The sequence below is a fragment of the Zeugodacus cucurbitae genome, chromosome 2, assembly GCF_028554725.1.
Source record: "Zeugodacus cucurbitae isolate PBARC_wt_2022May chromosome 2, idZeuCucr1.2, whole genome shotgun sequence".
NCBI lineage: Eukaryota > Metazoa > Arthropoda > Insecta > Diptera > Tephritidae > Zeugodacus > Zeugodacus cucurbitae.
The window spans coordinates 8,053,788-8,075,604 of NC_071667.1; the positions used below are offsets into that span (position 1 = coordinate 8,053,788).

Below are 21,817 nucleotides of genomic sequence, written 5' to 3' on the forward strand. Positions count from 1 at the left end.
ACATATGTATGTAGTGTTGTATGCACAGATGTGTCTAAAGAAAATCAAAAACAGTCCATAACAAAGAGAAGGCAGAGCAAATTCTCCATCACTAATGGCATACTTTCATCTCTCGTTTAAGAAATGTTCGCATGAAATGTATTTAATTTTGGTGAAAATGTTCAATTTTCAGGAAAATATGAACAATATTCTTATATATGTACATACGTATATACATAGATACATCCGTGTGAGCATGCAAGTTCATCACACTTTATTTTGTTGATTTATTTGACAGCAAATTTTCTTTGTTGCTGCGCAGCTAACTGTATCTACGAGTGTACATACATATGTTGGTGCATATATGTATACATATATAAATCTATGTTTGTATATATATATGGTATATAGATTTATAAGCAATTTGTGTTTGATTTTTAATGCTTTGTAATCCCTAATGGTTTTGTCTCTGAATTTTGTCTTGAACAACGTAGACACATAAGCGCCCAGCTAACGTCAAACAGATCAATGCAGTGCTCTTAGTATATATACATACATATATAATTATACTATATATATATATTAATACTATATATATTTATCTAAATATATACATATGTACTTAATACATTTTGTCGCTTTTTCGTATTTATTTATAACTTTTCTTTTTGTTTATATAAGTTTTTTTTTCTTAAAAAAAAACTGGCGCGCTTTGGCAAAGTATCAACGCTTGCGACATTCGACATGAACGCAATGAATTTAGCGCTCGTTATTACTAACTAAAACCGATTTGCAGTAAATTATATACAAATGCGACGCTGTGTACCCTCCCATTGTTGCAACATTTAGCCCAAAACCAAAAAAATGCTTTACTAACATACACATTTGTATCTAAATAAATTGTCTACAACTACACTAAAAACTACCGTTTGACGATGTGTGAATCACGTTTGTATCACGTGTGACGCTAATGATGCACTTTTTTCTCGAACCCCTTGCAGTTTTTATTAATCAAAGTGAAGCGCTGCTGAGCGGTAACAATTCGTCAATTCGTAGGAGGTTGTCTAACACAAATTTAATTAATTTCTTAACCACTGCAATTTAATTAATTAATTTAACAGCAATTATTCGCAATTTAACGCTTATTCGACATAGCAACAACATTAATTAATTAGTGTGATTTCGTTTCACTAAAGTATTTCTTTTTTGCATTTTGTAGATGGCCGAGCTCATGCATCAAATGCGTGATCCTGCGCACACACTTGGCGGTTCTGTGGGCAGCATACCCCAGACTTTCGTCGCCAATGGCTCCAACAATGACTTGTCCATGCAACGCGCACTCACCGGCAATGGCATACACGCCACACCGGCCACCAATCTCAAGCTCAGCGAAGCTGTACGCAATGCTCAACACGACGCTAGTCCCAATATTATTTCGTCTAAGATGAAATCTTCGAAGTCGTATACGCATGGCTTGAGCAACTCAGCAGGCACCGTAAGTACAACCATTTCACTTAAATATATAAATTAACACGGATACACACTCAACTACTTCCCACACAGGTGCACATTCCAACATCTACCTCCGCGCAGAGTAATCTATCATTACTCGCCGATATCTCGCCTAATCACACGCACTTCTTCGAAGTCATGTATGTGGGTAAAATACGCGTCTCACACAAGCGTGTGCCCTTCTCATTCATCGATGATGCCCTGCCCAAATTCAAGGCGTACGACGCGCAGCGGTCGCGGCTCATGCAGTTGACCGCCACCGCCACGGCCAGCGCTATGACAACGGCAACAGCGTCTAATCGCAAACTCTCCTTGAATGTTGAGTCCAGCAATGTCAATGCGAGCGTCAATAGCAGTACAGTAACTTTTGATCTGAAAAACACTTCGCTCAAGGAGAGTGACGCTGAAGAGTCAGCGGCGGAAATGGCAGAGAGTGCAGGCGCCGAAACAGAAGTCGAGACATCGACGGAGACAGAAACGGAAGCTGAACAGCAGCAGGATGCAATGTCTGGCAAGTCGGTTGCAGAGGATGGCGTTACACAAATCGCAGACGATGAGCAGCAAACATCAAACAAATCGAATAAATTACCAAAGCGATTACTGCGCGGCATTAGTCAGACTGAACTTCCTGTGAAGAAAGAGTAAGTGGTCAAATGGTTGTGTTGTGTTGCATATATGTGTAAATATAACCTTAACGCATACATACATACAAACTTTGAACTTTGAAAGCTCATAAATATTTCAAAGTCCACTTGGCCCTAATAGAGCTTTATAGAAGAAGAAAAATCTTCGTAAAAACAAATAATAATTTATGTTCTGAAATATTTCAGAACTTTTACTGTCGATTTATATAAGCAAATAAGTAAGATGCAATCCAATTCAATCGAAAAAAGTTAGGTTAGTTGTGTTCGAATGACAACCAAAGGCACACACGATAAAGTTTCTTGTGACACTTCTAAACTAATATAATGTAAAACTTGAAAACTGAAAGGATGGCACTACTTAGCTCAACATCCCATGCCAGTCTTCAAAAGTCCTCTTATTCGATAATTTACAGAGTTGCCTCACAATTTAGCACTAAAACGTTACAAAGAAGACTCGATATAAACTTAAAATGTTATAAATCTACTTCCAACAAATTTTTCGAATGCTGAAGAGCTTCTTTATTCCCCATTATAAATCTCAGAATTATTGCATCGTCGCAATAAAAGGATTTTTCATTACTTTTTTTTCTGTATTTGACTAATAAAAAGTTGAAGGCTCCATATGCATTGTATCTAATTTAAAACGCGTATTCTTTTCCTTAACAACAATAACAAAGGAATAATAGTGCAACCACTGAAGAAGAAAAAGAAGCAGGTCCAAGGGCGAATGTGCCAGTTGCACCGAATGTTATAATCAACAAGCATCCATCACCGCCACGTCAAGCGCAGGAACAGGATACAAAAGAGCAAGCAAAGCAACAAGAAAAAACTGCAATAACAACAACCGATGAAACACAACAGCAAATGCTCAAGATACCACAACAACCAGCCTACGCAACGCTCGACACGTGAGTAGGATGTTGAAGCGTTTACTGGCTTTTGGACTAGCGGCATGCGTTAGAACGATTGTGTCTAGTAAAGTTGTAGATTTTCTTTGCTTTTTGCATTCTTCTTATTTACATTTTACATTTTGTGGCATTTCAAGGCTCCAAGCGAATTGGTTGCATTGTGGCTTTAGTTATTTGTTTTTTTTTTGTTGTTGTTGTGTATTTGCTTAGAAGCGCATATTTTCTTCGTGTTTTAGAGGCGTGTGCCTTGCATGATTATTTAGTTGTACCCTTGTTTTTTAGTTTGCTTTAATGTTAAATTTACAAGTCATTAGCTGCTTGACTCAGCTACTAATTTCCACATTTTCTCCCACCCAACAGCATACCCAAGCAACGCGATCGTTCCGCTTCGTATGGCTGTATTCCACCGTTTGTCGAGCAGAATCGCACAATGGTCTTTTTGGTGGGTCGTTCTGACTTGCGGCTCATCTCACCGGATCGCAAGCAAGTGTTGCTTTACAAGGACTTCAAGGATGTGGCCAGTTGCGCACAGGGACAGAAGAATCCCGATCATTTCGGCATCATCTGTCGTGAGGTGCATAACGATGGCTACATAGGTTATGTCTTTAAATGTCAGTCGGATCATGTGTGCGATGACATAGTTGCAGCCATTTCGCAAGCTTTCGTCACTTGCGCCGAACAAAAGAAAAAGGAAGCCACACAGATCTTCTCGTGTGAGCACTGTCCCATGTTGTGGTATCATAAACTCTGCACCGACATTGAAGGTTTGAGTGAGAAGAAGACACAGGCGATGATCTTTCGCCGCATAGAGTCGCTAACCGACGATGAGCAGGACATGATATGGGCCAAATACTATGGTTCGGAGAAGACGAGCTCCCCGCTGTCGGAGCAAAATCAATTTTTAATGATGCTCTTACGTGCGCACTGTGAGTCACGTCAGCAGCGGCATGTGCACGACACAGCTGAGAATCGATCGGAGTTCTTGAATCAATATCTGGGTGGAAGTACGATTTTCATGAAAGCTAAACGTTCGCTCACCAACTCATTCGATCATCTGTTGAAACGTAAGGCATCCAAGGATGATATTGGCATAGCGCACGATCTGCGCGATCATCAGATACGTGAGAAATCGGCCGAACCGCATCCGGTTAGTCGTAGTGGCAATGAAACACCCCCGGAGGGCTTCCGCTCACGTTCAAACACAATCGGTAGTGCTAGTCCGAGCAGACCGAGTGCTGAGCACTTGAAGAGCCCCATGATGGATATGTAAGAGATATAAAGTGTTTAAGGTTATGCAATTTAGTTTAGATTTTTTATTTAATTACAGTTTCATCAAAGTCGGCAATAGTCCAAAGGAATCTGAAGCACACAAAGCTTCATGGCGCCACGCCATTTTAAATAGTGTCGTAACACCATCAAAGGGTATGGATGGTGATGTACAAAATGAATTTATGTCACCCATGAGAGTCACAAGTGAGTTTTCAGGGTTGGAATTTATTTTTTCTTATTATTAATAATTTCACCCATAGAACGCTTACGTGGCAAGCGCACTCGTGAGGAGCTCCGCGATCTCTGGAAGACCGCCATACGTCAGACCATACTGCTGAATCGCATGGAAACCGAGAATGCCATGTTGCAGGCGCGTCAAAATGAAAATGAGCTCAAACGCATCAAACTCGACTACGAAGAGATCGTGCCATGCGACAAACAACTGATCGAGCGTTGGGAACAGATCATTGAACGTGACTCCATGAAGATCGGCAATAAGAAGGATCCCAAAGTGCTGGCACAAGCGATCAAAAATGGTGTGCCACGTTCGAAACGTGGTGACGTTTGGACCTTCCTCGCCGATCAGCATTCCATGAATACAGCACCGGTGGACACAAAGAAATTTCCCAATTTCAATACACCCTACCACACTTTGTTAAAGAATCTCACCGAACATCAGCACGCCATATTTATCGATCTGGGACGTACCTTCCCCAATCATAAGTTCTACAAGGATCCACTTGGCGTGGGTCAATTATCGCTATTTAATTTATTGAAAGCATATTCGATACTCGATCCAGAGCTGGGCTATTGTCAGGGTTTGGGTTTCATCTGTGGCATATTGTTGTTGCATGTAAGTTATTGCATTTTCTTGTACATATAAATTACTCAAGACTAACTATGTATTCTATATTTTATTTAGTGCGATGAGGCGGACGCTTTTCAATTGCTCAAACATCTCATGTTCCGACGCCAGATGCGCACCAAATACTTGCCGGATATGAAGAAATTCCAACTGCAGCTGTATCAGCTCTCACGTCTCGTCAAAGATCACTTGCCAGAATTATATATTTGGCTCGATCAGAATGATGTATCACCCACTCTGTATGCTGCACCGTGGATACTAACTGTATTCAGCTCACAATTTCCTTTGGGTTTCGTGGCGCGCGTTTTCGATTTGCTTTTCCTCGAGTCATCGGAGGTGATTTTCAAATTCGCTATCGCTTTGCTGACCGTGCATAAAGATGAATTGCTGGCCCGCGACAATTTTGAGGAAATTATGGATTATCTAAAAACGGTCGTACCGAAGATGGAAGTGAATGCAATGGAGAAAATTATGAAATTGGTAGGTTTATGGAAAAGTTGACAAATTATATTATTTGATAAATAACATAATTACTCATTTGCCACTACAACAACAACAAATATATTCACTGCAACTTTAATTCTTTTCCCAGGTATTCACTTTGGACGTCAGCAAGCAGTTGACCGAATATAATGTGGAATACAATGTATTACAAGAGGAGATCTCAACAGCAAATCACCATTTGGAGATGTTGAACCGAGAGAAGACACGCAATATGCACCTGGAACAGCAACTACAAGTGAGTTTATTTTCAAATTACAACAAATAGAAGTTTTCTTCACAAATCTTATTGCTAATACTCTGATTTGTTATACACAGTTCGCTCAATCGTCGATCGCACAGCTGGAGAAGACACGCTCTTCACAGCAAACGCAAATCACCTCGCTGCAAACCCAAGTACAATCGCTGGAGTTGACCATACAAACGCTCGGTCACTTCGTCGCTCAATTGGCCGAACAAAATGTCGAACTCGAATTACCCGGCGATGTGCGACGCATACTGCAACAGCTGGAGGATTTGGAACGTCAACGTCGCCGGCCACATTTCACTGAACGCAAAATCGGCAAATCCGTATCGGTCAATAGTCATTTGGGGTTTCCACTAAAGGTGTTAGAAGAGTTGAACGAAAGAGAAGAACATGGTTCGCCACAAAAGAAGAAGGAGAAGATACCTTTTTTTGAACACACCTACGAACAATTGCGTCAACAACGCCATGCACAACAACAACAGCAACAAAACGCTCAAACTTCACCAACAACACAGCAGCAGCGAAAGTTATTAAGTAGCACCAGCAATTCGCTGGAGGAAAATCCACAACAACAGCAACAACAACGGCCAAATCGCCTACTCGATTCGGCGGACATACAAACCAAGCCAGCGGAGCTCAAATTGCCCGATCACTCGGATCAGTCATACGACAGCGCCAACATACGTAGTCCACTTGAGGTGGACAGTGGTGTGGGCACACCACTCAGCCCGCCCAGCACAAGCAGCAATAGCAGCAGTAGCGGTCTCAGTACCGGCTCCAGCAGTGGTGGTAGTCTCTTTAGTCGTATGGGTTACAAAAATACGCCAACAGCGCTATCACCGTTAAGCAGTCGGCAAACTTTATATGGCGCCGGCAGTGTGCCAGCAACAACCACAGCTGTTGGCAAAGTTGTGCCAGCAGTCTCGATTATTGTACCGGCCGATCAACAATCGCAGATCGGTGCAGAGATGCATCCACTCAGCATGGTTGGCGAGGTGAATGTGCGTTTTAACGGCACCACACAACTCAAATCCATACGACCCGTACATCATATGCGTCCGATGGCTACTGTGGCAGCGGGTGTAGCGGCTGCGGCTGCATCAGCGCTGCAAGAACAACAGTCAAACACCGCCGGCGATATCAGCATCAATAGCGGTAGCAGTGAGACAACAAATACAGATGCGACTAATGGTCGCAGCTAACGGTTTTGATTCATAGCGAAAATATTGCGTAGCTTCTATTAAAGAAACCATATAACACATGAAAGACACAAAAAAAAATAGAGGAAAATAGAAAATAAAGCGAAAATTGCGGTTGTTCTCAATTTGTAAGCGGGATTTTGACGTGGAAAATGACAGTTGGATGGAAAGGAAATACGTGATTCTTCTCTAATTTGTAAGTTACCGCTGTATATTTTTCGATTTCAAACTGTTAGCAACCGCAGTTGGACCAACAAAAAAATCTTTAAGCTTCATGCGCTTAAAAGAAATCTAGCAAATATTCTACATATTCTGAATGATGAAAACTGTTGATATAAACTGCTTTTAAATGCCGCTATTAGAATTGATAACTTTAATAAAAGCACCAACTACGCCAACACCATCGCTATGCAAAAACTCGTAAAATTATAAGATTAAATATGTATTTAGATAAATATATGTATGTATATGAATGTCAGCGTTGAATTGTAACCGCTAAACCCCTTGATTATAATATAGTGATATTTATATAAATATTATATTGATTAATGTAAATGGAATATAATTTCTTATATCTATAATTTATTTTTTTAGTTCTCTAGTACGTTTTTATTTAAGTTATTCTTACAAAAGGTATCAACTACCAAAATTATGACAAAACCAAAAATTAATCTAAATTATAAATATTTTTCAATATAATTGCCCTTATACTCTTATCTCTTTATCTTTCGTTATTTTCAATTTATTTATTAATATATTTTTGGAATTTATAATAATAAAATTATAGCAATTTTGGTGCAAAAGTCTTAAATATTCATAAATGTAATATTTCGCAAATATTAGACATACTTTTGCTGCTAGTCAAGAGTCAATAGACCCTGTATAAGTATAAAGATCCACATTAGTTAAACAAAATTTTCACTGTTGAAAAAAATTATAACTTCTTCACTTTCAAATTTTATTTTATTTATTTTTTGTTTAAATTTCATAATTTGTTTTCTATTTTTGTATCATAGTTTAAAGCAATTAAATGAATAAACAATCGCTTGTGTCATGTGAAATATGATTATTGTTGAAATATGTATACATATTTAAAGTAATTCATTAATTTAAGCAAGAATTTAGAAATAAAAGGATAAAATAATTTCATAAGTCCCGCTTCACACAAGTAAATATAATTAAGATTTATTCTGTTTGTGTTAAAACAAAAAACCAAAAATTAATTAAGATAATTTTTCGATGAAAAAAATATTTTTTTCTGTTAAATTTTTATAAAAATTCAACGATATTATTTTTGTTATAAAAACTAGTGTTTTTTTATTTTAAAATAGTATATATTTATTTTTTAACAAATTTACTACCTTTTGACTAACATTATTACTAAATAAAATTAATAAATAATTCTAAAAATAAATTTCTGACAAGTGTTAAAATTTTTCCAACATAATTTAAGTGCATGCGTTAAATATACATGGTGTGTATATATTGGTGCTAAAAATGCATAGACGTATGTATATACAGTCTAAGAAAGCACTAGAGAACATAAGAACGAAATTTGTTTCCCACAACAGTTGGGCGTATATGACATGATTTCCAATCAGGAACGATTATCTCGGTAGCATTGCTCTAAATTATTTGGTAATTTTTTATGCCGTTAAAACAACAAGGAAGATATTCACCAAAGTAAAAAGTGATAGATCTTCGATAAATGTGTGTGAACAGGGACTTGCCTTTTTTATAGTTTTTCTAAATTTTCGTTTGAACGAAAATTTTCAAAAATTAAATATTTGAAATTGTTTAAAATCTCACAAAAATCATATTAATTTAACATATTTTTTTTAGTTTAATTAAATGTAATTAGAAGTAATTAAATCTAAACAGATTGTTAGAAGTTTACGGATATTTATGTACATGCTTACAGTATAGGCTTATATGTGATTAATTTGTATATTATTTTCTCATTTTTTTGTTTTTTTTTACACACAAATAATTCGAATATTAATACCGTAAATATACTCGCATATAGAAAGAGTAAGTATTTACGTAAGTACTTAAGCAAAAATTAAATATATTTATATGTAACGGATCAAGTGTATGCTTGCTTATATGTTTTGATTAAAAAACACAAAAAATATAAATAATTATATAATTAAAAACATGTTAATTACAAATTACAAGCTTGATTATCTAAAATACCAACACAAGTGTATAAACACTAAATGTATAATCTCTCTTAGCATAAGCTCGTGCGTAAATTTGTACAATCACATATAATAAATATAATTTTTTTGTTTATTTACTTGCGCCTGTTATAATTTATTAAACAAAAATATAATCACAAATGTAATCAAAATGAAAATGTATTGTAATTTCTAGCTTAATAATGTAATTTGCAAGTACCAAAAGCATAGCCGTGACTTAAATGTACATAAGTGTATACATACATACCCAAAAATATATATATACATACGTACCCTGCCAGCCAAAGGTGGTGAAAAAGCTGGTTAAACCGAAGTTTTTAAACCCACAAAAGTGGTAAAAAAAAGTGGTGAGTTTGCCATAGGCCAGCATAGCTGCTTGTGAGTTTTTTAACCACTATTCCCCTCACACGTACGAATACAAAAACAAAACAACCTAAACATGTGCGTTGGTGTTAGTAATTGAAGAAACATGAGGGGAAAGTGGTTAGGCCTGGCTGGCAGGGTATGTATGTGTGTATGCGCTTGATTAGTGTGTGGTAGTGTAGGAGTGCGTTCTGCTGCAATTCTTCGCAAATGCTTATATATAAATATTTAGTATATTTGTATCCCACTTTCGAATAACTACTTTTCAAGGTTTTATAAAATGCTTCAAATTGTTCAATTTATATGCTTACAAATCTACAAACATATAGTTATATTATGGTAATGTAGCTGTGGAAATGTCTCAGTAAAATTAAATTGCGAACTGTATTTAATTGCGTAGCAGCATAATTATTTAATTAACCAAAAACAAAAAAAAGTAAAGTAAATGAAATTTATTATGTAGTTCACTAAAAGCAATTGCAGCTATTGAATAAAAATGTATAATAAACAATTTGAATGAGTTTTATTCAACAGAAAAATAAGGTTCACATTATTTAAAAAATAAGTACTTTTATTTTACAGAAGTATTTGTATATAAGCTCATACAAACAACCAATAAAAATATCACCTTAAAGTTTTTATAATTTTAAAATCATAATAAAATAATCTTCAGAGCAATATCTGCTTTTTACAGCGAAAATCTATTCTCACCGGCACCGAAGATCTATCCAAATTGATAATTAAGTGGAAGAAAAAAATTATATAACAAAATAAGCATTAAAAATTAAATTTTTTTATAAAAAAGTTTTTTTTTATTTTAATTTGATTTAATTTTATTTTCTCTATGTTTAATATTTAATATATATTACATATGTATTCATTTTATTCAGCTTATAATTTAAATTAAATAATTTATTTGTTTTTTTTTTCTCATTTATTTACAATAATAATATAAAAATCACAGTTATAATTTGTTAATTAATTTTTTTTATTAAAAGATATTTTAAAATGATTCTACGAAAGTTTTATGTATTTATTCAGTTCATTTGAAAAAAAATTAATATCTCAAAACAGTTAAAAAGTCTCATCTTATCTAACACTCGAACACTATCAATTTTAATCCGGAAGACAAAAAAGACACCCAAAAAGGTTTTTTGCCAGCTTTTCCAATTGTGTAACAACTAACATTGAATGAAGCTTAGAGCTTTAAACGATGAGCTTTCACAATTTTAGAAAAGTTGCCAAAGAAGCTTTTTCCGAGATAAAATTATAAATATAATTTAATGAGGGCTGAACTGGAAATATTTATGATCTAGCGAACTTTATCTGCATCATTATGGACTCAAAATGAAAGTTTTGATTTTTTTTTTTCTAAAAGTGAGACCAACTTCACAGGCTTATAATTTCGCTAGAGAGACATCTAACTAAAGTATCTTTATTCACCCAGAAAACATATGTACGATCGCAAAAATAATGGCTCCACTAAGTGCTCACCATTTGCATGTCCTAAATTAGACCCTATTTGTACGCGATACGTTTTCCTTTTTATCGAGCGAAAGCGCGCTTAAAGCTTTTGCAATAACTTGCACTGTAGCTTTTTAGTTGTCAACTCACACGGTCACGGTACAAGTTTATGTCCTCGGATTGTCAAAACAACTAACAGATAACCCCTTGAGGACCTACGATGCCCAAAGCATGGCGTGCAAATTTAATTGCAATATTTCAAACTACAAAACCACAAGTTTCCCAAAGCAATTTGCCGTAGGCGACCCCTGTCGCCAAAACCTATTCAACAAACTCCTTTGTTAGACGCTCACTTTCACTCCTTGTACTGCTGCTGTTTCTCACCATATTCCGATTTGATGGTTGTACCTGCTGGTCCACTAAAAGCTGGCATATTACCATAAAGACCGCTTGCGGGTGGCATTACACCAGCTACCGCCGCCGCGCCCAACATATTCGCCATATTAGCTGGCATACCACCTGGATAGAGGTTTTGGTAGAAAAGTGGGTTCTGTAGTTGGAACAGTGCCATCAGGTGCGTCAACTGCATATTTGGCGTATTGGGATCTTGCATTTGCATGCTCTGTGCAGCAGCAGCAGCAGCCGCGGCTGCGGTGGCAGCATTGAAGTTCGGCAGGAAGGTTGGTGGAAAGAGACCAGCTGCAACGCCGGGCATTTGTGGGTTGTTGGCAACATTGCTGCTGGCAAGTTGGGCGGTAGCAGCAGCAGTGGCAGCCAGTTGTTCAGTGGTGTGCTCCAACTTGATGCGTTTAGTTGACTCAGTTTTTACCGGCAATTCCTGTAAATATAGAAGACAATTAATAAAACTAAAAAAAAAAATCGATTTGCTTTACTTACAATTTTCTTTGGTGGACGTCCGCGTTTGCGCGCCAAAAAGCGATCTGCGCTGAGCGAAGACAGTGGTGTGGTTGTGTGCGTGGTGACATTAGCAACAGCAATGGTATTCGACGTCGCTATTGTTGTAGCGATTGGGGCTGGTGAGTCCTCACCGCTGGAATCTTTCTGTTTCTTGAAATTCTGATATGCCTGCTCACCATCGAGACGATCATGCTTGCGCTTATGGCTGATCATTTGACTGCTGGAATGCAGAATATAACTGCAGCCCTCGCGCACACAATGAATGTGATTGCAGACAGTGGAGAATTTGCAACCATCGAAAGGACAATTCTCGGTCTTTAGTATCTTCTTGAAGCCGTCCTGTGTGAGCTGATAGTCACGCAGATGATAGGACTTGTGTTTATCTGAGAAAAAAATTAAGAAAAATCAAAATTTAGTCCAAAAATATTAGACAAACTCTTTGCTCCACCGACAACACTTACCCATATCAGCCTTGTTCTTGAACGTGTGATTGCAACCCTCACGGCAGCAATGATAATGCGACGTCTTCTTGCCATAAAATGGACAATCTTCGATTTTGCAATTTTCATGTGCGCGGAAGCGTCGGAAACCTTCCTGTACGATTTCTGAGTTCTTGCGATGGAAATTCGCATGCATCTGCACATCACTGGTGCTTACATATACCTTCGGGCAATCCTCGTAGACGCAGTGATAATGTGTTTGCTTCCAGCAGTACGTGCAACCAGCGCCATAAGCTGGTTCACAGTCATCCGAAGCGGAGAAGCGCGCAAAACCGAGCAATAAACTCTCCTTGCGTTTCTTATGCCACTTCAAATGTCGTATGATATCATCCTTCTTGCTCAATATCTTACCCTGACAGGGCTCATCGAAACAGTGAAAATGTTCGCGTAGATTCTCCTGACGACAGAGCGCATTTTCACACTCCAAATAAGAGGAGACTTTGCGCAGATTCTTGAGATTCTCTTCATTTTGCAAGAAGGCATCCAAACTGCCGACGGTGTTAAGACTCATTATGGCTGATGTGCCGGTGAGCGCAGTTACCCCAACAGTTTGTTGGTTGGGCTCAACATTTAGCGTTTGTGTGCTTGGATGCAGACTCTGTTTTTTGCTATGCGCTGTGGGCAACTGGTCACTGGATGGTGGTGTAAGTAGAGTTTTTGCCAGCGACATTGGTGTCATGTTCGCACTCTCATTTTCTGTGAGTTGTATGAATGAGCCGGCGGTGTCTTGAGAGTTGGTAGAGCTCTGTTGGGGCAGGTAATGCGTAGAATCGGCCGGTTGTTTCGTCGGTGTTACATAAGGCTGAAAAATAATTAAAATTATGTTTAAATAAAAAAAAATATAGAGAAAATTGGTATTTAGTAGGTGTCGACTTTCGATAGACAATGTTAGACCTAAGATGTAAATTCATGTGGTGCTAATTCGAAATTGTTTCCTCCCAACAGGCTTAACATCACTATTGATATCACTCGCATTTTTGCACCACTCAACATTTTAGCGTAATGTTCCCCAATCAGAAACAAATTGAGCTCAAGTTAAGTAGAAATAAGTCAATATATGTACATATATATTTATGATATATTCGTATATGAATGAAGCGACGAGCACGTTCAATCAGCCCACGCGAGTTCTCCTATTGGAAATCTTTGCAAATCATCATAAAGTTTATTTACTTAAATCGCTCGTATTTTCATTAGAAATGAAGTTGTCGCTTAATTCTTGTTTGTTTATTGAATTTTTTTCAGTCAAAATTGAATGCAACATTGTTGCCGATCTTGCACAGCTGTGAGTCAGCAGACTGGTAATGGATACGGTGAACATACATATAAACATAAAGTTGGAACACTTGTATGTACATTACTTTGATATACTTATTTTTGTACTCTATATTCAAATGGATTTATGTAGAAGATACATTTGACTTCAACTTAAGTGGCGGTTTTTTTTAAGTGTAGATCGATTTTTCGAATTTCGAATAAATGTTGGAAATACTTAAATCTATTGATGTTTTGACAGATAAGAGTTCCTTAAGTGTATAAGAAATCTTAACTTTATATAACGGTAAGTAAATTATTATTTTAAAAAACTTTAACTCACCACACTCGAGCAGCCATCTAAAGAGTTCGAGGAATTTTGCGCATTCACATTACTACTCGTTCTGAGGCAACGTGTTTCCGTGGTACTATGTAACAGACTAGCCAAAGGCTTCTCATCCTCCTCCTCATCATCATCCAGCGCCTCTACAGCTTCGACTACATCATCGTTTTGCTGTTGTTGCGCCCTTATCCCACATTCTTCTACATTTGCTTTCCTACACTCACGCCAACGATCTGTCCGTCTGTCGGATAAATCGGTGTCACTGACATCATCTTCAACGTCGTTGGATGTGGTCGAAGCATTGTCCAATGGACTGCAATCTTCCGTTTCCAGTTGCGTTGATGCCGCCGCCCCCACCTCAGCTTCCTCTTCTAACCTCCGCTCTTCAACTTCGGTGGGCGTAGATGTCACTGTAGAAGATTGAAGAAAATTACCAGCTGTAACAATGCTTGCATTACAAGCTAAATCGTTTGTGGGGAAAGTGTGTGTTTGAAAGGGAAGTTGACTGCCGGCCGACACGTTGTAAGCAGCCGCTGCCAATGATAGCGCCGCCGCTGCAGATATGCCCGACGAATTCGGTGTTGTTGGTGTTAACAGTAAATTCGACGGTGTGGTAAGTGCGGGCGGTGTGGTCGCTAGCATTGGTGGCGGTGGTGCTGACAATTGGCCGAGCAGCAACTGTTGTAGGGGGGAGAGTTTGTTGTGTTGTGTATTGTGTAGTTGCTGTTGTTGTATGGCTATTGAGGAGTTGGAATTACTATTAGGACTACGGGTGGTACAACTACTGCTACTACTACAGTTGGTGGTTGTGGTAGTGGTTTGCGAATTTTTGCGTGAATGCGTTCTTGGATTGTGTGGCTGCTGATGTTGCTGCTGCTGCTGTTGTTGTTGTGTTGTTTGATCGATAAATGTTGTTGCTGTTGTCATTGTGCTGCTGCTGATGTCCATCTCCATTTCACGCTTACTGGGTGAGGGAAGATTATGTAACTGCTGCTGTTGTTGTTGCTGCTGCAATTGTTGTTGCTGTTGTTGTTGCAACAAATTCATCATATACAGTTGCATGATAAACTCCAATTGTGTCGACATTTTGGCGTTGATTTTTTGTTTGTTGTAAAATTGTTTAAAAATTTACGATCACACTCACGCACAAGCTGACGATAAGGGTATTCACAGTCAACAACGGCACTTTTCACAGCGTAAAATTTTTATTTTTTAATTTTATTATTTTAATATATTTGTTCAAATTTTAATTTTTAATATTCAACTTTAATTTCAATATTTGCACTTAAAAAATTTTAAATATTTTTTTGCACAATTTTTTTAATAATTTATTTTAATTTAAATATTTCTTTATAGATTTTTTTTTTATTTTTATTTTTTAATATCCAAGAACAGCACAATATTTTAATATATTAATATAAAATTTTAGTTCGCAAAAATTTCACAAAACCACAATAATATTCGTTTTTTTTTTGTTTGTTATAATCTTCAAATTCTGAATTCGTAATTTATTTCTTTGCAGCGATGTTTTTTCGTCTACAACTCTTTCGTTCGCATGAAATCTTAAAGAAATGAAAACGATAGATTTAGCAGATTGTCTCGCTAGCTTGGCGTCAAGGCTCAAACTGATTCAACTCTTCCACAGCAGGGCTCTAATATACGCAACTGTCCTTAAAAAAAATCTTCTAATGCCAAAAAATAGTCCAAATTGCAGCATCGCAACACTTTCAACCCTCTCCCTGCCGCTAAAAAGTGATCAGCAACGCCAGCATTGGCTGCAAATAGCGTTCTCACCTATCGTTCTCTGCTAAAAAATATCAACCGATCCCTTGCTCAGTATTACACACATACATTTGTTCGTGAGTGACGGCTTTGCAGAGCCAATTTTCACTTTTTAAGCCAGAGGGTTGCTTAGCTCAGCTATTTTTTAACGCTTCATGCCCGAATTCTCTCAATCGGAGCGGCGCTCAAACTCTTATACCACTTGGTTGTGCTCTTTTGACGCTCGGGAAAAACGATTTTTGTCTCTAAAAAACGTTTTTTGAAAATCTCTGCTACATTTGGTTCTTTGCTCGTTGTTGCTTTTGTATGTGTTTTTTTTCACAATTTTTGCAATTTCTTCCACCAATAAAATGCCAGCAAAATGCTAATCGCATAGGAAAAGTGGTGTTTTTTAGATAAAAAATGAAAATCCAACAACCAACGACAAGTCGAGGAATTTGTACGTTCCTGCTGTGCTCTTGTTTGCGTAGCTTCGACGTTGTAATTGTTGCTTTTTATTGGATTCGGACAGCTGTGCAAAAAATTCCTTCGCTGCGAAAAAATGGCATATGGGCGCATTATATGCGAGTGTGTATATTTGTATATATTTACAATACATACACATACACATACAACTAATTTCCTTTGAATTTAATAATTAAATTTTTTGAATAAGGTAACAATGATTTTAATTGAATAATTAAAATGAGCTCGCAAAATTAGATCAATATTTTTGCAACTCCAAGTCTCTCAAAGTATATACATACATATATATGACCACTAGTTCCAGTAAAATTTCATAAAACATTCTAATGATTTGATGATTTCTAAATGATTACAGATCCCAGTAAAAGGCAATAAGTCTTGAAATACAATTGTAGGTATCATTTATAGATCTATGGAATCATCACCTTAATCTCGTGTGAATTACCAAACCCTATAGATATTGGAAAGATCGAACAAGTAGGTAAAAGGTACACTAAAAATTACGAAACTCTGAACCGAGTTTTAGTTTAGTACTATTCTATGATGTAGTTTTCATAACATTCACAGCTAATATATGTACATACATGCGGTGAGGTTAGGGATCTAACCAGACGCTGGTTGTCAAAGTTTCTTGGAGGAAGGCGAAGAAGAATCGTCCAAGCACTTCCTCCTTCGATGTAAAGCATTAGCCAGACTAAATTAGGCTAAAATACCTCGATAGGCACATCTTCGGCGAACCCAGAAAAGTGACTGGAATGGACATTAGCCGACTTAAGAATCTTATAGTAGAGTTCAAGCGCTTTCTCGAATCATAAGGATCTTGGTGATCCAGCAGGAGTATTTGATTTAAGCTGTGTCCGTATATTTGGAAGAGTGACCTAATAGCGGTTGATCACATGATTGTTAAGATAAACCCTTTACATACAGTGTGTCAAGAAACAGTTTACACATAGAAAATAAATACACTTTTTCACTTTCTTGTCGTAGCATGTTTTGTCGCGCAGTTTTATGAGAAATCTGAATGTTGCACTCTTCCTAGAACTCTTTCGTAAGAACACTGATCGAAATTTTTGAAATTTGGTCAAGTTTTCGAGACATTAAGCACTGTACATGTCTACTTAATTATAATTTAGGGCCTTTTTCGGGCTTTGGTTCTTGTATTTCCATATTTTCCGATCAATTTTAGCCATTTTACACTATTTAGAGGGTTAAAGAAAACATTGCTGTTATATCTCAAACGTTTTTACCCCATCGGGGATTATGGGGCAATAGTTGAACCTCTTCAAGCTAAACCCTTTGCATGGAATATTAAAAAGACAATAATGGGTAATTCAGGGTAATTCAGGTATGAAAAAAAGCAAAAAATAATCACCAACTAATTGACAAATTCATTGTAAATGCCTTTACGAAGAATAGGTAACGGTGAAGTACGGTTAACTGTATAACACGTGCTTAACAAGTCAAATAATCGAAGTGTGTAAAGTTTTTCTTGACACTAACAAAATTGAATGATTTTTGTTTCTTGTTGTTCTTGGTTGGTTTTTGCACTGCTTTCGCAGCTTTTTTTGCATCACATCTCTTGAAATACTGTAAGTAACCATCCCTGATTCAAAAAATATGTTGAACTGAAGTAAAAAGTAAAAAATTTTGCTGCGGAAAGTGAAAAAGTGTATTTATTTTCTATGTGTAAACTGTTTCTTGACATACTGTACATATATAATATATACATAGCTCCTAACGAAATGTTGGCACTACGAGCGAAATATTCGTCAACGAACCGACTACATACCGATGCGAGATTAATAAGTTCTTGAGTCTAATTTAATTAATTTGACTAAATTTAAAAGAAATCTATATAAGCCTTTATAATTCGATATCATAGTTTTTCTCATACACTATTATATTCATAATGAGGAAACGTGGAAACAAATAACTAAAAATTAGTTTTAGATACATAGTTCCGAAAGGTTTGTAAAAGGATTAGGGTATTTAAAATTTTGAAACACCGATCCTAAAAAACATGGAATCTTATATTTTGCCTAAAGAGTAATACTATATATCCTGTACAGACTCTAGCACTGTTAAATATAAATATTAAATAATATAAGCTATTGGTGGCTATATAATTTTTGATAGATCTATAAATGTGTATTTAAATTTAGTTCATTATATATCAGAGACTTTTGATGTAACTAAATAGTAACTAAATTTGAGGGTCCCATAGTATTTTACTAATACATATAACAATTTCTTTTGGGCTTTTACGATGATCTTTGTTTAAGCAAGAAGAACTTATCAGTAAAACACTGTACTAATTATGGAAGTCTGAGAATTCTTTACGGAAATAGGCTGTAGCACAGTAATCTTAATTCTTGAAATCTTAGAATTCGAATTTTGACACATATCACTGCAAGGCAATAATAATAATGATTTTCCCACAAGCCCTATTTATGGGAAACAAATAATCTAAATTTTCCGATTGCGTCAGTTTTTGCAGAACTGCAGATCTTAATTACAATATTTGCATTACCACATTAATATGGAGAATGTCCCGCACCTTTTCACAAGTCGCACGCGGAAAATGAAAATGGCGAATTAAAAAAGCGCGGAGAAAGAAAACTAAATCGAATTGAATGAGCGCGAATTTCGCAGCTGCAAAAAATGCGCACGATTTCGGGAAAAATGCCAAATGCGCGCATAAAATATGGCACGACAAAATTATGATTTCCATTACAATTACAAATAATGCGAAAACGGCGCAAAAAAATCTGCATTACAAAGAATCGGTGAATGTGGAGAAAAAGTGGCGCAAACGAATTTGCGAAAAATACGAACCGAAGTTATATTAACGCAAATGAAGTGAATGAGGTTTGTGGAAAAAACCCGAATTTGCATAATTCATTGAGGCGCAAACACTGAAGAGTGCCAACGGAGGGAGGCGCTGGCAAAAAAAGGTTTGTAAAAAAATAAAAACTATTAAGAAGCAGTACAACAACAACAAAATGCAAAAACACATTGGAAAAGTGTGCGCACAGGATTAAAAGGCAAACAACGAACCGAAGCCAGGATGTTGTAGGACGAGCGAGACGGTGCGACAACGCAGCCGATCGTTTGCCGATATCATTTGCATAAATTATTGCAAAGGACCTGATCGCTGTCGATTTGCATGCACACACACGGACATACATATGCATATGTATGCTAGCAAAGGGTAGCATAATTTTGGCAATCGTGTCGCTCACCTTACAAATTTCAACCAGAACGAAAATCGTTCGGGGCGCGCATGCGCATAGTGTTATGCAAATGACCTGTCGAACGGTTCGATTGAAGAGTCTTTCACCATTCACCATTGCAAAAGTGTTCATCTATAAATGCGTGTGTCTGTTTGTATGTTTGTCTGTGCAAGCAATTGAATGGCGCATGCGCACAATTTTCAGCGAACGTGTGCTGCGTTTTTTTTCGAAAGTAATAGAAATTTATGCAAATTATCAAATGAATGAAATAGTAGTGCGTGTACAAGCTGGCAATGTGTAAGCATATACGTACATATTTATATAGACTCGTATATCGAGCGTAAGAGATTATATTGCATAAACAGTCAATATATTCGATTCGGTTCGATATGCCAGTTTGATTTGTAGGAAAACTATTGTGGCGACAGGACACCCTCCCAACTTTAATTTCATTAAGGCAATCGTTTTATAAGCAAAGCTGAATTTTATATGTACATACATACTTCTATTTTTATATATTTGATATTTCCTATGTACATACATAGGTATATGTAGGTATATACCTTAACTGATATTTAGAATTTCGAAAATACATAAACACAAGCTTAAGTAATGTCTACAACAGCAGCAAGTAACAGTATCGCTTAGATTTTAACCCAGCTCAAGTCGGCATTGTTAAATATATTACACAATTGTTGGCTTAATTAAGCAAAACACCGCAGACAAAAGATGTCAAAAAAGTTGGAGAAAAAGCTCAGCCACATAATTCATGCACTAGGGTGGATCGTTTTTCAAAATAAAGTTAGTTGATTTCTTTCTAAAGATATTATCTAGACAATTGGTACTGCAACATACAAAAATAGTATATCGAAGTAACCTTATAGACAATATAGTCGAATAGACTGCAACTATTTCAGAAAAAGAGACGGTATCCGGCCGATTCATTCTAGGAGATCATATAACCACTGAGTAACTGGATTTGGTCTATTTAGCCTTTGACGTCCACTCTATCGTATGGATAACCAAAGAATATTACCGATTTTAGACCTTCCACTGTTCTTACCTATCACCCCTGTCTTCAACAAAATTGTATCTAACTGATTCAATATAAATTTTCAAAGCTATAGTATTAATATGTCCACGATTTCCTTTCTTTCGGCATCATACAATCCTGATTTATAAGAAAATTATGAGTTAAAATATACATCTATATTTATATATATCCTAGTTTTCAGGGACCTTAGGTCAGGTTAGATACGAAGGATATTTCCTTAGAAAGGGAAACCCACTTAGGATATCAAGAGCAGTTCTTTGTGATGCCGTAAAATTCAACCCCCTCACTTATTTATGAATTGACAAAGCGCTTAGAACCTACCACAAATTTGCAGAGGTTTTTAACTTCTGTATCCGCTAATTCGCGGGGTGCCCAAAAAAGTGAGTTCCAAGGATTTTTTGTCCAGATCTCGCAAAGGCGGGACAATCCAAATGGAAATGCTGGGAGGATTCTACGTCACCTTCTTCTTAGCAGCTCTTTTGCAGCTAGCATCCGGTAAAATTTTTCACTTGACCGCGTGAAACCTATAAATTGGGAAAGATTGACCTTGTTTAGGGCAAATAGTTCCCTTGGCAGGGACATTATTTTCAGATAAAAAAAAGTATAAACGCCTTTTTTAATTTTTAGGGTAAATTAATATTAGATTAATCATTTCAAATAGTATTGAAAAATGTGAATCTTCAAATTGTCAGTCAAATATGCAAATAAATTCCATAGAAAGGGTTTACCCTAATATAGACGGCTATCAAATTATGTACTTATATGTATAATTTCTAGCTAACTCCTCAGCTCAAAATCAATGTTTATTTCTCATCAACAGTCGTGTAGATAAGTATTGATTTCACTAGACCAAAAGACTAACGTTGCACCCATTAAACCATGCATACATATACACACACATATTTCCCGGTATTAGCATATCCATTTTGATTTGATTTTTCATCCAACTGCCATTTCCAGCATTTCATTTCCCTGTGTGCTCTGGATATTTTCGCCATTGTGTCGAGCAACAAAATCGCAATAATACCACGAATCAGCATAAAAATAGCGAAATACAATGGCCATTGTATCGCCCGTGACAGTTGCGAGAGTTTTCAGTTGACGTTTTCCGTGCTC

General features: G+C 36.7%; 2 protein-coding genes across 9 annotated transcripts in view; one reads left to right on the forward strand and one right to left on the reverse strand.

Annotated features, from left to right (window-relative positions):
* Nucleotides 1–9,501, forward strand: part of LOC105210093 (TBC1 domain family member 4) — a 42,621-nt gene extending 33,120 nt beyond the window's left edge. For 3 of the 7 annotated variants that reach the window (XM_011180834.3, XM_011180840.3, XM_011180837.3), the window contains 9 exons: nt 1,199–1,474; nt 1,543–2,132; nt 2,813–3,043; nt 3,404–4,309; nt 4,371–4,516; nt 4,573–5,165; nt 5,235–5,657; nt 5,770–5,916; nt 5,997–9,501. In XM_011180834.3, coding sequence (XP_011179136.1) covers nt 1,199–1,474; nt 1,543–2,132; nt 2,813–3,043; nt 3,404–4,309; nt 4,371–4,516; nt 4,573–5,165; nt 5,235–5,657; nt 5,770–5,916; nt 5,997–7,127 — 4,443 coding nt within the window. In that variant the 3' untranslated portion in view covers nt 7,128–9,501. Of the gene's footprint in view, nt 1–976; nt 1,039–1,198; nt 1,475–1,542; nt 2,133–2,812; nt 3,044–3,403; nt 4,310–4,370; nt 4,517–4,572; nt 5,166–5,234; nt 5,658–5,769; nt 5,917–5,996 lie in introns of those variants that run through there. The other 4 variants (XM_011180836.3, XM_011180842.3, XM_011180841.3 and 1 more) reach the window with 3 other exon arrangements.
* Nucleotides 9,502–10,622: 1,121 nt separating this feature from the next.
* LOC105210094 (transcription factor castor) lies at nt 10,623–15,779 on the reverse strand. 2 transcript variants are annotated; one of them, XM_054225190.1, is made up of 5 exons: nt 14,926–15,779; nt 14,168–14,577; nt 12,532–13,372; nt 12,050–12,453; nt 10,623–11,990 (listed from the first exon to the last, which is right to left on the reverse strand). In XM_054225190.1, the coding sequence occupies exons 1-5, from the start codon at nt 15,251–15,253 to the stop codon at nt 11,508–11,510; spliced, it is 2,466 nt and encodes an 821-aa protein (XP_054081165.1). In that variant the 5' UTR covers nt 15,254–15,779; the 3' UTR covers nt 10,623–11,507. The 2 variants fall into 2 exon arrangements, with proteins under 2 accessions (XP_054081165.1, XP_011179145.1); XM_011180843.3 differs by having other exon boundaries at nt 14,168–15,779.
* Between the last annotated feature and the right edge of the window lie 6,038 nt (nt 15,780–21,817).